This window comes from Podarcis muralis, chromosome 6 (assembly GCF_964188315.1).
Source record: "Podarcis muralis chromosome 6, rPodMur119.hap1.1, whole genome shotgun sequence".
Classification (NCBI taxonomy): domain Eukaryota; kingdom Metazoa; phylum Chordata; class Lepidosauria; order Squamata; family Lacertidae; genus Podarcis; species Podarcis muralis.
This window is the reverse complement of record NC_135660.1, coordinates 45,030,722-45,047,028: the sequence shown is the minus strand read 5'-3', so window position 1 is coordinate 45,047,028 and position 16,307 is coordinate 45,030,722. Positions and strand designations below refer to the sequence as shown.

The 16,307-nt window shown below is 41.6% G+C and overlaps 1 protein-coding gene across 15 annotated transcripts in view; it reads left to right on the top strand.

Moving 5' to 3' along the window:
• SH3PXD2A (SH3 and PX domains 2A) overlaps nt 1-16,284 on the top strand; it is a 241,172-nt gene extending 224,888 nt beyond the window's left edge. For all 15 annotated transcript variants that reach the window (XM_028730369.2, XM_028730368.2, XM_077930205.1 and 12 more), the window contains 4 exons: nt 1,552-1,886; nt 3,526-3,575; nt 5,486-5,605; nt 5,753-16,284. In XM_028730369.2, coding sequence (XP_028586202.2) covers nt 1,552-1,886; nt 3,526-3,575; nt 5,486-5,605; nt 5,753-7,639 — 2,392 coding nt within the window. In that variant the 3' untranslated portion in view covers nt 7,640-16,284. The remainder of the gene's footprint in view (nt 1-1,551; nt 1,887-3,525; nt 3,576-5,485; nt 5,606-5,752) is intronic.
• The last annotated feature ends 23 nt before the right edge of the window (nt 16,285-16,307 follow it).

Genomic DNA, 16,307 nt, shown 5'->3' with positions numbered 1-16,307 from the left:
CGTTTCCCGGGGACAGTCCCCGGATTTACAAATCAGTCCCCATACAAAATCCATTGAAGTTGAAAAGTGTCTCCGGATTCATTGAAAAAAATCTGGTAACCTTATTTTAAGCTGTTTGGCCTCAAGGCCACTACTCTGATTTGCTTATCTTTCTGCAAATCACATTTTTCTTCCTTTAAAGCTGATGTGGAAGATGCCTGCAGAGCTTCAGAATTAAATCTGAGCTTTTACATTGGCTCTACATGGCTGTGATCCAGTGAGGCTCAGGGGAGGAGCCTCAGCCATGGGGTGTGCCTACCTTGATGACAAGGGGGGGAGTGGTCAAATAATCTTGTATTAATAATCACTGCAATAATCAAAGGCTTTGTTTTTCTCCCCTGCTGTGCTCTTTCAGACTCCCAAAGGGAGGGGAGAGAATTAAGAGTGCACTCATTTGACTAACCAATCACATTGCTGTCCTCCTCTCAGAGTTGTTGAGCAAGTAAAAGTATGAGGCATTTGAAGAAAAGAATCTCATGTTAAGCCTTGTTTCTTCCTGTAGGCAGTTTCTCACTTCCACAAGTTCTATTTTCTCTCAGCCCCTAGTCCTGAAAGCTTTGCTCACCGGCAGTGAAGTGATCCCATTGCTCACTGCTGCCATTGGAGGGCTGCGAGAGGACTGCCCAGGACAGTTGTAGAGTGTGGTGGAAGTGGCTTTCCCATGCTGCTCCCATGCTCAGTTATCCAGAATGGAAGTGGCAAAACCTGGACTGCATGCCAGTAACAGCCTCAAGACTTTTTCTCCCTTTTTTTTTGAGAAAGACATCTTTTGGATGTCTTCTGTGTTTGAGAGACCTGGAATTGTGAGTACTCTTTAACTAAAGTTGCTAGAGGGGTAAAAGGGGAAGGAAGGATATTGCAGAGGAGTAGGTTATATTTCTGCAACTAAGCCCATGGCATTTGTAACTGCATCTGGTTTTAAGTCCTTGTGAGCCCTGATTCAAAGTAAACTTTATTATTGGGTTAGCTCCCCCAATGCAGGGGGTGCTTCCAGATGGGCATCAGTGTTCCCCTTGCATGCTTCCCCCCCCCTCTTCCAATGTCCACGTGGAATTGTTGGCATAAAAGTGCCACCCCCCATTTTTCCCTTTCCAGGGAATATCCCCAAGTCTAAAAACCCCATCTCTAACTACCCATTTAGTGATATCTCAATCACCTCTTTGCAAATTAAGGACTGCCTGGAAGCATCCAGGATCCAGCGACTATTGGGTTTTGTATTTCCAAAGTAGGATTCTTGGAGCACACTTACCAGTTGCTATGTAGCTAGGGCTGATGGGATTTGGAGTTTAACCATAGCTAGAGGACCACAGGCTTATAATCTCTGCTTCATTCAGTATTGCAGCACTGACCGGCAACTGTGTGGTTATAGTCACTTTCCATTAGTAGGGTTTTTTTGCATGCATTTTAAGGTGTTCATGGGGATTCTAATCCTATTCCTGTACATCATCCTGCAACACCATGTCAGATTTTGAGGCACAGAAAACTGAATATATTTGCGTTTTCTATTTCTAGGTATTTAGGCAAAGAGGGCTGGGCCCCAGCCTCGTACCTGAAAAAAGCAAAAGATGACCTTCCATCAAGGAAAAAGAACTTGACGGGGCCAGTGGAAATTATAGGAAACATCATGGAGATCAGCAACCTGTTGAATAAGAAATCCTCTAGTGACAAGGAAACCCAGTCAGAAATTGAAACAGCAGAATCCCACATCACCAAGAAGGAAATAAGCTTGCCCATCTTATGCAATGATTCTAATGGCAATGCCATGATGACTCAAGACAAACAGATTTCAAAATTGGCACAGGGTTCTCCAGCCATAGCACGGATTGCGCCACAAAGAGCTCAAATAAGTAAGGCCATGGTAGACTCCTAGCTGCTTATTTACTGCTGGGGCAGGTTGGAAGGGTCAACTTCTGATGGATTGAGGAAAATACTAGTTGCGAGCAGCTTCCTCAGCCCAGTTCTTCAGATATTTAGGGGACTACATCTCCCACCAGGCCCAGCCAGAATGGCCCAGTGATCAAGTGTGATGGTTGGTGCTTTTACCTTGGGCCCCCAAAAGTTGTTGGACTCCAACTCCCATCATCCACGTTCATCTTGCCAAATGGTCAGGAATGATGGGAAATGTCATTCAACAACATATGGGGACCCCATCTCATTCTTAAATCTAGAAAATGGGTGAATTTAAAGTTATATGATTATACCAATTAAGCCATTAAAAACTATGATTGAAACGAGAGGTTTGTGAAAATGGAGTTGGCACAAGAGGAGGAGGGAGGATAGATAGATGAATGAATGCATATGGTAGCAATTCTTGCAGAGCAGAGTGGAATATTAATATGGAGTGCAGGCTACACCTGGCTAGGCCCCTTGGCTGATGTTTGTCTGCAAAAAGTCTGACAACCACCAGTCTGTGATTGATTGCTATGATCCTGAATGTGACATGATTCCTGCATAGACTCATCTTTTGGGAAGACATCTGACGCCCCCTTCTGGTAAACTGCTCCTAAAAGTCTAGATTTCTATATTAGCACAAGGGTTTTTCAGTTGTTCACATCTAGACTGATTGAACAGACATAAAGAGGGGGCATGGAATCATGGCAGCAAGCTCTGCTTCAGTACAGTCACTTGAAGGTCAGAACAGAGCCCACAGAAGTATAATCCTGTCAGGGTTTCAAAAGCCATGGAGAGAGTCATCTGTATTTACAGCTCTGTTTTCATAGGCTCCATACAGTTCTTACTTGAAGGTGTGCAGAATGGAGATAGGGGCCATATGGTGATCTTGTCCCCCTCTCTGCATGCAAAGATCACATGAAAGGGGCTCCATTGTTGTGAATAGCCATGCCATCTTTCTGGGCATCATAAAAAACAAAACAAAATTCCCATACTATGTTAGCTTAACTCCAAAACCCCACTGGTTTTATTTTAACTTCTTTGCACCTTGCCCCCACCATCAGTTCCATCCAACATAATTTGGCAAGATTAAAATAATCACCTATTTTAATTATTCTTCTCCCGTGTCTCAGATAAAGCAGATCAGTTCTGGCTTCAACACATAGTAACCCTTTTGGGGTGGGGGCAGGTGAAGACCTTTTCATTTGTCTATACCTCTTAGAGCTTGTAGACAAGCCTTTGCCAACCTGGTGCCCTCCAGTGGTTTTGGACCCCATCTCCCATCAGCCCCAGCTAGCACAAGTTGTAATCTAAAACATCTGGAGCTTGTGGGAGTCTTGGAGAGTTGTCAGTCCTGTTTTTATGCTGACTTTACTTCTCTGTTGGTTTTCATAAGTATGTTATTTGTATTTTGTTTAAAAACATAAGGTGCCCAGGAAGGCTTTGCGCCTTAAAAATTGTTATTAAATTATTGTAATAAATTATTTTATTTTTCTTGGACACATTAATATTTATTTTAATTGCTGGCAGAACATTGAAGCTGGGATGTGCATGTGCCTGTTCTGTTTAAATATGGAATATTTCTTCTCTCACTAGGTTCTCCAAATCTAAGAACCAGACCTCCCCCAAGAAGAGAATCTAGTTTGGTGAGTGCCAATTTCTTTTATACTTCCAATGGCACTTGCAAATATTTAACTTTGCACAAATGCAACACCTCTTAATCTGTTGCACTCAGGTCCCAATGGAACAGGAAGAAAGAAAGTGGGAAGAGTTACCCTCTTTTGTTTTACCAGTTGTGCACGTACTACTTTTATATTGTCTTTGGCCACATCCACACCACACATTTAAAGCACTATAATACCATTTTAAATGGGCATTGCTTCTCCCAAAAAATCATGGGAAGTGTAGTTTAATAAGGGTACTGAGAGTTATTAGGAGGCCCCTATTCCCTTCACAGAGCTACAGTTTCCAGAGTTTCCTGGGAAGAATGATAGATTGTTAAACCACTCCCAGAATAGTAGCTCTTTGAGGGGATCTCCAAAAACTCTTAGCACCCTTAAAAACTTCGGTTCCCAAGATTCTTGGGGGGAAAGCAGTGGCTTTTAAAAAGTGATATCCGAGTACCTTAAATATACGTTGTGGATGTAGCCTTTCTAACTTGTCAAAAGTTGTTTGGAGCTATTAGTGATCCATGAGCTACAGCTGTATTACAGAACTGAGTTTTATTCCATCCCCCACATACTCCTGTCTCGTCATTTTGAGTTGTACCATACATAGGTTATAGTGTGAATATGTACGTGCAAGCTTCCACTTCTTTAATGTACTAGACCAAGTTTGTCCTTAAAATACCTATTTTCCTGCTACACCCACCTCTATCAAATGCAGGCCTGGATTTGCTCATTCCAGTGGCATGCCATTTTGTAAAGCATTTAATCTAGACAAATATAAACTATCCGATGAAGAAAGGCTCTTCATCCTGTTTCTCTCATCTGCCCTTTTTCCCCTTCACAAAAAAGATGGGAGAAGAAATATACACTGTCAAAATGGTTTAAGCAATAGTTAAAAGGTTGGGTTGAATATAGATTCTTTCATTGTGTGTATTTGAATGTTTTCTCTGCGTTCTACCTCCCTCAGGTCTTATAATCTTGCTTGAGTGATTATAACTATTACTGAGGTGAATTATCAGTGTTGCCCTTAATGTAAAAAAAAACCAACCCAAAACCTAGCCACCTCTGCTGTAGGATTTCTAAGGTAAAGGACCCCTGACCATTAAGTCCAGTCGTGGCTGACTCTGGGTTTGCAGCGCTCATCTCGCTTTACTGGCCGAGGGAGCCGGCGTACAGCTTCCGGGTCATGTGGCCAGCATGACTATGCCGCTTCTGGCGAACCAGAGCAGCGCACGGAAATGCTGTTTACCTTCCCGCCAGAGCGGTACCTATTTATCTACTTGCACTTTGACATGCTTTCAAACTGCTAGGTTGGCAGGAGTAGGATTTCTACTATGAAGCAATTTCCACTTAATATTTTTAAGTTGTTCAAGACTTATGAGTTTTAAGCTGCTGTGCATCCATCCACATTATCCAGTCATTTAAAAACAGGGAATGGAGATGGCAGCATAGCAGGCATTCCTGCTTCAAGGGTTTTCGTCTTCTTCCCATTCCATAGGAAGTGGAAATCTCACTAATGTATTTGAATTGAGGAAGTTTAAAACTGACTGAGAGCTGCGTCACTGGACTGGTAACACTCATTCCCCTTGATTGGCCACCAGGTTTAAGGGATAGCTGGACTACAGTTCCCATTATCCTTGGCGATTGGCCATGTCACTGGATCTGATGGAAATTGTAGTCTAGCAATATCTGGAGGGCCACATCCTAGCTACCCCTGATGCAGTGGGTTATGAGCTTTTAATATCTGGGCTGATGTTTATTCATCTCACTTCCTTGCTTAAAATGCAAGCAGCTTTCTTAAAATAAAATAAAACCTTAATATCCCATCTTTCCCTCCGCACCCTATTGCCACTTTTAACTGCTCTACTTATTGCTTTTTCTCACTGCAGGGCTTCCAGCTGCCTAAACCTCCTGAGCCACCATCAGTGGAAGTTGAATACTACACCATTGCAGAGTTCCAGTCTTGTATCTCTGATGGGATCAGCTTTCATGGGGGACAAAAGGCGGAGGTAAGCCTAGAAAGGGAAACAAGCTAATGAGTGATGGGTGGTTGCTAAACCTTAGGCAGAAATGTGATGGTAGCATAGATAAAAAATAATGTGATATTGTTTTGTCTTCTTCCTCCCAAACTAATCTCTATGTTAATCCCTCTCTAGGTTATTGACAAGAATTCTGGTGGCTGGTGGTACGTGCAGATTGGTGAAAAGGAAGGCTGGGCTCCAGCTTCATACATTGACAAAAGGAAGAAGCCAAATTTAAACAGGCGAACAAGTACTTTGACCAGACCCAAAGTTCCTCCCCCAGCGCCTCCCAATAAATCAAAAGACTCTGAAGAAGGAACAGTTGCTGGAACCATATCTTCAGGAGATGCCCAGGACAAGCAAAAGTATGAGGAGCCAGAGTATGATGTGCCTGCCTTTGGTGCTGACTCTGAGTCTGAGCTGAGCCAAGGGGAAGATGGCAGCTTGGAGAGAGGCATGTTCCATCTACTCAAGCCTTCCCCTGTGTCATCCCTCCAAAGGGCAACATTCCGAGTTGGAGAGTCATCTGAAGATGTAGCACATGAAGAGGAGACCATCTATGAAAATGAAGGCTTCAGGCCATACATAGAAGATGCTCTGTCAAGCAAAGAATCTAGTGGGGACTCTGATTCTCAAAGAAGTTCATCACTGTCTCTGATCCAAAGAAATTCTCCATGTTCTGTTTCTCCCAAGTCTTCCCTCCTGAAGCCCAAAAGCGACAAGAGCATTCAGCCAAACCTTGGGAAGCCGCACTACCCCCGGAATGAGGAGACAAAGCCAAGGTCCGCTTCAGACGTTGGTTTAAGTAGCATGCCCAAAACTGGCCTAAAGAGGGATACTGGGGAGGCAGTGTCTAGCAGGGCAAAACCAATGGTGAGACCAAAACCTTTCCTGAACAAAGCAGACTCCCAAAGCCAAGAAAGGATGGACATCAGCACTTTACGTCACCAGCTGAGACCAACTGGACAGCTGAGAGGCGGACTTAAAGGTTCAAGAAGTGAAGAGTCTGAAAGTCCACCTCGGACAGCTTCTGGAAACCCAGAAGAGTCATTCAGAAGAAGCTCTGCAGATCTCATTCCCACTCATTCCCATGCCATATTCTACTCCAGCCAGCCAAACAAGGCAGAGAATGAAAACAACTCCTCAAAATGTATCTATGTAACTACTGATTCTTACCAGAAAGTTCAAGATTCTGAGATCAGCTTCCCAGCGGGGATAACAGTGGAAGTTCTGGAAAAGCAAACAAGTGGGTGGTGGTATTTGAGATATGGAGACACAGAAGGCTGGGCTCCTTCTCACTATCTGGTACTGTCTGATAGCCAGCAACGGGAAACCACTTCGAATGAGGCTAACATCTCAGTGGCCAAGAACAGAAGGAATGAAAACAAATCCAACAGCTTGGAGAAGATAGAGAAGAAGGTCCAAGCACTCAACACCATCAACCAGAGCAAGAGAGCAACACCTCCCATTCCCAGCAAACCACCTGGTGGCTTTTCTAAAACATCTGGGTCTGTCAAATTGCGGAATGGGGTTAGGCAACTAGCAGTGAGGCCACAGTCAGTGTTTGTCTCCCCACCACCCAAGGATAATAACTTGCCTTGTTCCCTGCGTAGGAATGAGTCTCTTACTGCCACAGACCACCTGAGGGCAGTACGCCGCAACTCTTCTTTCAATGCTGCCCAATCTCAGACTAGTGATTCTAAGATAAAGCACACTGATCGGCTGGGTTCTGAGGGGTCTGAGACAAGTTCCTACGTACCTTCTGAGCGCAATGGAATCCCAGTGTCCACAGTCAGGCCCAAGCCCATTGAAAAATCCCAGTTCATTCACAATAACCTTAAGGATATCTACATCTCCATTGCAGATTATGAGGGGGACGAAGAAACTGCTGGATTTCAGGAAGGTGTCTGCATGGAGGTCCTGGAAAGGAACCCAAATGGTTGGTGGTACTGTCAGATTATGGATGGAGGAAAACCTTTTAAAGGCTGGGTGCCCTCGAATTATTTGGAGAAAAAGAATTAGTGTCTTTAAATTCCATTATTTATACTTTTATACTGTGTACATACGGAAGGAAGGGGGAAAATACAATGATTTTATTCCCTTTTTAGTCTATCTAATATACAAGGGACTGTTGATCTGACCTTTGCTATGACCAGCAAGTCTGCCGTCTTTGAGGGTGTTTGAAGGAATTGGCTTGTTCAGCAAATATCAAGGAAAAAGGCAGCTGGAACTAATGGCATTCTCTTTCTGTTTTGGTGAAGACCTTAATAATTTTGAGTGCAACGTGGTTCATTATTCCACCACCCTGGTTGTCATAAAAGGAAACCAAATGTGTGCCTTTCACAGTATAGTTTGGACCTGTGCATCCACTTGTGAATGGTGGGGACTTTGGTGCCAACCTGGACATGTTAAAAAAATCAGCTTGTTCATTTCTTCCACATGGAGTGTGCGAAAGTGTTTCCAAGCTGTGGATGAGTCTCCACCACCAGCAAGATATCTTTAAGTCAGCAGAGCAAGTGGGGAAACTCAAGAAATCCAGTGTTGGCCCTCGGCTATCACATTCTTGTCTCCAGATTGAAGACTTGGAGCTTTTTCACTGTGCATTGCTAGTACCTGACATTAAGTGCATATTGTCAGTTTCCCCCAATGGCATCGGTCATGCTTCTGTCCTGTGGTGATCTCTGTGTCAACTGTTTGGGGAAGGGGTCAAGTTTTTTTTACTATTATTATTGGAATTAGATGTGTAGTCAAACTTTAATGTGGTTCCTAGGTGTTTGTATGCACACTAAAAATTCTGTGTTTGCAACACACCTCTTGTGCAAACTTATTGGTCTCAAAATTTAATGTTTTATTTTGAGGTTCTTCTGAACAACCAATACTGAAAGTACTGGTTGAAGGGGTTTGTCACATACTTTGCTATCCAGAGCCCCATATTGGACTATGAAGCAGCAAAGTTTCATCTGAATGCAGGGAATATCAGTTGTCTGTAGCTTAAAAGGGGAATCTGCAGTTCCACAAAGCCCCATTTGCTGGCTCATGGACCATCATGGGTTTGGCTCCTTGGCCATCCATAAGCCTTTGCTAGATGGAAAGGGATTTCTCAAGAACTCTTCCCTTCCTCTTCATTTTGCCCAGGTCAGAATTACCAGGCTTGCTTCCACCAGTGCTTCTGCACAGCTCCTTAAGTTGTGCATGCACTCTGCTCCCACCCCAAAGCCCCATAAGGCTTCAGCTCTTGTGGCCGCACAGTGGCCTCCTGTGGCTTGAAAACCAGGCCAATGAGTCATGTAACACAGTGGTGATGGCTTCTCCAGAGCCATCTGCAGGGCTCCACCTGCCAAAGTAGGTGAGTTGGCCCTGAGTGGAGGGGATTTGCTTCCACATAATGGGCCTTTGTTTTGCAGGGGCTTTCCATTATTTCCTATGAAGGGAAGCATTTATTCATGTTCACAGGGATTGGATCTCTCTATTGTGCATGATGTAAAAACATTTCCTTGCCAGTAGAAGAGAGTGAGGAGTTACTTTTCTGTAAGGAGTATCAGGGATACCTTGAAGCCACTGCATCACAGCCGATTGCCCACTCCAGGTGCTACTTGAGGTGCAGGAGTGTCCATATGTAAACATGGAGCTTCTCCGTGTCCCTGCTCTTCCGCATGCCCTTCATTGATAGAGGAGTGATACCCCGTGTGCATCCTCATGTGGAAATGAGGTGGACAGTGCCAGTGCAGGAATTGTGCATGCATGTCAGAACGCTCACAGTGCTTAAGATCAAGAATACTGGGAGTAACAAATTTAAAATAAAAACAAAGCAAGGAGACCCATACAGTTTGTATTTAAGTGTTGTTTCCAGATATGAATGCCCATTCTCAGCCAGCAGAGAAGCATCTGTGTTTACAAAGTTGGGGCAGGGAAGAGAGAAAAAAGCCATGCATTTTACTGTCTGCACAATTGTTTTTAATTTGTATATTTGTGGGATGATTTTTATTTTTGAACCATCTCTGTCCTAAACTTTTTATTTCCCCCTTTTTAAGAGCAAGCAGTAGGAATCACTCTTCTGTTGTATTCACTTGAACATTACTTTGTATTGGGAGAGAAGCACCTGATACTTTCAAAACCTGCAAAGCAATTGAATGAGAACACTATTGAGTGGAGAATGTACCTGTTCAAGCACTGCTCACCTGCACACATGGGCAGTCTCTCCATTTCTGTTTCCACCCCCCACCATTGATATTTATAATCATGAAACTTCAAAGATAGAACATTTGTGGGAGAGCATGGAAAAAATGAAAAGCCACTGGGAGAAAAGGCTTGGGTGCAAAGTGTATCCCCCTCCCTGTGGCCTCAAACACCAGCCCTTAAATAAACTTTATAATTGTAAAAAAGGAAACACCGGATGGCCTTTGCTTAAGAATACCGATTCTCAGATGAGAGTTTGATGTCTCTGTCCTGAGGCCCAGCATTTTGTGTGTCAAGAGAAGAAAACCAGCTGTGTTTGTGTTACTGTGCAAGAATAAATAATATAAATATCTCTTTCATCTTCCAGCAACACTTCATGCCTTCCACTAGGTGAAAGATAAAAGAATGGGAAGATTTGAACGAACTGAATGGATACATTTCTTCCAAAGGATTCAAAATCAAATATATAATGGGGAGATGTTTGGTCTTTGGGAAACATTACATAATTCTCACTTGATTCATCTCTCTTTCTCTTTAAACAAAATTATGGTGTTACGCGTCTTGAATCAATGAGAAATGTTGGGGGAGGGTTGATTTCTGCAGCTCATGTGCCAATTGTCCTTTCAGTTTGATCTGTTGAGACACCATTAAAGTTTGGCTGCCACCACCTTCCATACTATTGCTTTATATTGGATAAATAAGCATGGAAGAAGGGTTGGCTTGTGTGAAGCAGGAAGGAATTGAGAGGCCTGTGACGCGCTCAGTGGAAGAGCTCATGGGGAGAAGGTCATGATCTACACTGCAAAGTAAAAGGTGTAGGTGTTTTTCCTGAGCTTTTCTTCCTAAGGCCTAGCAGCTCTGCCTCTTCGAAGTTTCTCTTCCTTTTAAAAGTCTGCTGAAACCTTAGCAGCCATTGTTAAAAGAACTGCCAGAGCTGCTGTGAGATTATAAATAGAAGTATTATGTTCTTCTGCTGGACAGTATTAAATAGAGCAAAACCATAAAGTAATCTGCTAGATTGCAGTACTAATAGTAGTGATTTAGCAACTCATATTAATGTTTATGATTTATTTTTTAACAATAATGATAAGGAAGTGGTTCATTATTTTTGAATTAATGCACTTTAACAATTTAAACCAAAATGCAGAAAAAACCAAGTGCATTATTTAAAGGTGCAGTATAAATTGTCATTTTTTTAAAAAGTTCACCTATTTATTAAAATAATTTATGATTATTTAAAAATTGTACTATACAGTTTTGTTCTAAAGATGCCATCATCTCCTGGGAAAGCTAAATATGCAGCTCCCAACTTTTCTACATTGAGCCATTGGACTCTCAAAATACAGTAGATTCAGTTAGCAAGTGTCAACTTTCTGCTAAGGAAAAGGGACAATATATTTCAGATTTGGAGAGCAGTGGATCAGCTAGTTATATTCCTTAAACGTATGCAGCCCTGAGTAAATGTGAGGAGCTGACCTGAAGTAGTAATTGAACAATCCCCCATCCCACCACCAGATTCCCTAGATGTCTTCAATATATTCTGCTAGCACCCAGCACTTAATGGATGACTGTTGAACATTCTCCAGTCCTATGTGCAGAAGATCGCTGTCTGCTAAATTGATCTAAATATGCTTTTGCAAAGTCCTCCTGAGGACCTACGCCTTTCTTGCTGCATATCAAGCATGTGGCTTGTCTACTATTCTTTCAGTAAGGGAAACTGCTACCCACAAAAACAATATCTATTTGCTATCAATATGATACAGAGCAGGCATGGCATCTGTAAGCCCTGTTTTCTTGCAGAGGTCTCCTATTTATGAGATCAGTTTGCTCAGCAATAATTACTGAAAGATGTATACAAATACTTGAGTAGGATCTATTGTGCATTAAAAGAAGAAAGCAATATTCAGTTGCCCAACAGAGGCGGTCCAGTAGCCAATATTATAATATACTTTATGTGATTATGGTGATGAGGTTCTTAGCAAGTAGCAAAGTTAACTTCTGAGCTGCTCTCAGATTTGCATCTACTTGCTGTTCCTGATATTGTGCTTTCTGCAACACACACACAAATATATTTGTGTGCTTGTGCACACAAGATTTAGCTTGTGCATGCACACGTGTTGGACAAGCTTGGAGGCGATTTCATGATGTATGAAAGGGGTGGAATAAAGGACACTAGAAAGCACCTTTAGTCAGTTTCACTGTTACTGGTATGCAGTTTACGTTTCCCACTTTAGCTGATAGGTCATATCTAGGAAACTTTTTCAGAACTGGAAAATTAAATGCAGCACCAGGCTTATTCACAATTACTTGTGACAAGTCTTCATGATCTCACTGCACAAACACTATAGTCCCATTCAAATGGTTGTAAAATACCTGCAGCATTTTGGTGGGGAAAAGTATTTTGTACTTCTAAAAACTAATCAAAAATCAAGTTGCAATTTAATAATAATTGTACTTTCAGAGTTAACTAATTCACTTTTTTTAATTCTCCAGGGAGCTACTGAATAAAATATTTTGAAGTCGGAGTGCCCTCTTGTGGAAGGAGGAGTGGCTTTCTAGTTATTTTCCTGATTATTTGAGATTACCTTGGTCATCCATGCTTTCAAAAAAAATATATGAAATGGGAATGATTGAGAAAGCAAAAGTTAAAAACAACAACCAATCATCTTTTTTTGAAAACAAAAAACCAAAAATTTGAAACTTTTTTGTTCTGCTGTATACTGCAACTTTAATAATAATGAGCACTTCTGAGTTCGTTATTGCGGTTTTATATAATGCCTGAAAAGATACTCTTCCTGTTTTGTTTTGTTTTTAAATTCTAGTGAACACTATTTCTCTTTGACTCTTCCTGCATATACCTGTTGCCTATTGCAATTTTTTTCAAGCTGAGACTTAAGTTTATTTCTCAAAAAGCTGATGAGTTAGCAAACCTGTGTCTGCAATGGATGCTTCCATGCTTGAATGATCCACCACATCCACAAACTTACCTGCATAGGCCAGGTAAGGTGTAGCCTTGAAGTCATTTCCTTAACATTTTGTTTTCTGTATGCAGGAATTCTTCTTTTGTTTTTTGTTCTTGTTCCGTTTTGTTTTTCTGAGGCAGGTCTTTCAATCAGATCTTTCCCTATCTGCAGTCTGAAGTGGTTCAGTTCAGATAAAGGTTTACCACCTGGCTGTTTCTTGAGAACTAGGCCTCACTGAAAATTTGAATGCCTGGTCAACATATATCAAAATATCAATTTGGAGCCACCTGGGCTCATGTGAGGGACTTTTACCAGCCAAGAATTTGACTACAGCTGCCGCCCACCACACCGCTCCCAGTCATATCACTAACTGCTTGTGAAAGTCCCATATTTCTGAACTGTTTTGCTATGTAACATTGGGCTGATATGGGGTGGGGTGCTGCTGAAGGAAACCATGGGCGTAAAGTTCCTTGCACTGATGGAACTAGCTTCAAACCCTTTTTGGATTCTGGCCCAACTTTCCAGTGATTGAAGTCCTAGTCAAAACAGTTCCTCTGTGCAAAAAAAAATATAGCACTTACTCCTTAACACATCTACAGGGAATTAAGTCCCATTGACTCCAGTACAAGTGTTGCTTAGGGTCATGGCCCCAACTGAATACAAAATAATTTGGGTGGGACTTCTTTAAAATGCTCATTTGTACAGGTAACTGGCAAGGAACATTACAGACTGGCTAATTCAGGTCTAGATTCTGGGGTAGGCGAACAAGTGCATTTGTGTTTCAAGTTTACAATGCAGTAGCAACGTCTGCATTTGTCTCTGATGATGAGCAATTTCCAAAAAAGTTTCTTTCAGTAGCAACACTGAACATTTTGACGAAGGCATTATAGAATTGTTTGTTTAAACTACTTTCAAATATTAGTGTGGCATATTTTATTGTAAAATTATACTCATTGCTTTTCTCTGTTTAAAATGTGTTAACGTGCTTTCTATCATTTATGAGAAACCGAAGGGAATCTGGGTTAAACATTCATTATTTTCATACTACTAGCATTTACAAAATAGAAATACTAGTATTTAAGTTTAGATCTCATTAGCTAGTTTGTTCATTTACATTTTTCTCATGTGTATGTGTGTATTGTTGGGTTTTGGTTTTTGGGTTACGTTCCCCCCCTTTTTTTTTGCATTTTCAAGATAAAATCCAGTTGGAGGATATGTGCAATATTGAAAGAGATTAAACAGGCCCCTCATCCAGGACTTAAAAGTGGAACGCACAGTGTGATTTTTAAAAGTCTTGTCATTATCCAGTCATGCACTCTTGGGGGGGAAATGAGGAATGAGAGGAAGGGAACCATTGAGCAAAAGAGAGGAGGCAGCAGAAAATTTCTGGTATAAATGGATTGTAAGTGTGAATTTACTGTGGTGGCTGAGTGCAGTAGTGGTTACACAAGTGCATCACACTTGAATAGAAGTGTGACTTGTTTGTGTGTGTTAGTGACTGTTCAACACCCTTTTTCTTTCTAATACTCATTTTTTTTCTTACAAAATTCAGTTTGTTCAGCTAAGGCTGCTTTCTTATACTCACCTAGGAGGAAGTCCCATGCAAGTCAGTGGGGCTTACTTCCGTGTAGACATGTATAGGATTGTGCCGCTGGATGGTTTTAGTTAGCATGGAATACATGCTGGAGCTTGGAATAGATGTGTTGAGGGGGGAAATCACTCATGAGACAACATGAGGATTAATTGTATGCTTGAAGCACAGCATGTCAAATCAGTCTCTACCTCATGATCCCTTAGTGCTCCATGCCTTTCAGAATCAGGCCATTTGCAAGAAAAGATGTGCTTGTTGGTGCATGGCCTGCTGTATCTCTTTCCACTGATAAGAACAGGAAAGGTTCCTATCTTTAGCAGCCCAAGATCAGGGTCTTCATCTTTGTGCTGGGCACTTGTCCTCAAGTAGTCAAGCCTTTGAACTCACGATGAGGCAGTTCCACAGCAATATTGCTTAAATGTTCATGAAAATAAAATGCTCTTTCAGCGCATTCCATGGGCGTAGCCAGGCTTTTTGTTAGGGGGGCAGAACCTCGGTTTGCTATGTATTTTTATTGAATTTTATTGGTTATGGGGGGCAGCTGCCCCTCCCTGCCCCCCTTGGCTATGCCCATGGCACATTCTTATATATGCCTATTTGGAGTGAAGCCTTATTGTGTTCTATGGGACTTACTCCCAGATCCCAGGGGATCTTGTGCAGGAGCATTATTTGGTGATTTTTACACCTCCAGTGTTCTTAAAAGAAAAAAGCAACTGAGTCCAGGAAAGCAACATAAATTTGCATTTGGCATCAGGAGACCCTGGTTCTTGTCTCAGTGTTTAGTTTCATGAAATTTGAACTCTGTGCGTGCACACACAAAGTTGGCAGGAAGAACTACACTGCTGACTGTAATACATTTTAAATCACAACTGGATTTTTGCTGCTAAATAGTCATAATCCATCTGCCATAATCCAAGCCTCCTTTTTGAGACTCTAGGCATACACGTTTGCAGCTAAATCAGGGGTACTGTACATAAACTAAGCATTTAGCAGGTACGGATTGGGAGAGCTGAAGTTTTTGGTATTTTTTTTTTATTTTTTTTTGTAAATATGTGCTTTTTTAAGGATGTGGGTATTTTTTAATTTTTTAATTTTTGTAGCTGTCTAGAGATCATTGACAAATACACGGAAAACTCATTAGGTTCTAAAGTGATCTCATGGGCTTTATGTCCTTGCTTCAAGGTTCCTGTTAGTGTCTCGGTCAATTCCTTTACCATATCTGTTCACAGGTTGTTGTTACTTTTAATTTTGATTTTTGTGATATTTGAATCAAGTACTGTACATGTGACCTTGCCCAGCATCCTTGGAGGTCAGTAATTGGAGCTCCCTGAGCCAGCCCTTCAATTGCTGTTGCTCAAGTCTCCACAGCACTGTATAGAGCCTTCTGGAATAACAATTTAAGAGATCCCTCTTAAATTTTTTTAAAGGGTTTTTTAAAAATAATAATAATAATAATGGTGAGTGCTTGAGTATGCATGTGTGCATGTTAAAGTGGAAGTGGGGGTGTCTGGTGGGGTTTGTATCCTTGAAGGTATTGCAAGCCTGCTTTGAGTAAGACTCCTATTTGGAATCAGGTTTCTATTTTCAGGGTTTTCTCCTCCTAAGTTGTGATAAGATCTCTTAGGCTCAACATGACCAAGTAAAAGTGGGTCCCTTTCAGTCTAGGTTTACAGGGTGGGCTGGCCCCACACAGCAGTATTTTAGATGGTTGATGAGTGCAATTTCCCCTTTCTTTAAAACCAAATTGACTGAAAGTTTCACACTGTCGTTTTAACACATTTTCCTTGTGCAACATAACAGCCACTATTGTCCTGTGCTGAGACTCCTGTTTGCTATTAAACCAAATTGGCTGGGCCGGGGAGGCTGTAATCTTTTGGTAACAGTCAAAAGAGGTAACTGGATTATGACTGAGGAGGAATAGATTGGATCTCCATTTTTTTTAAAAAAAAAAATTAGGAAC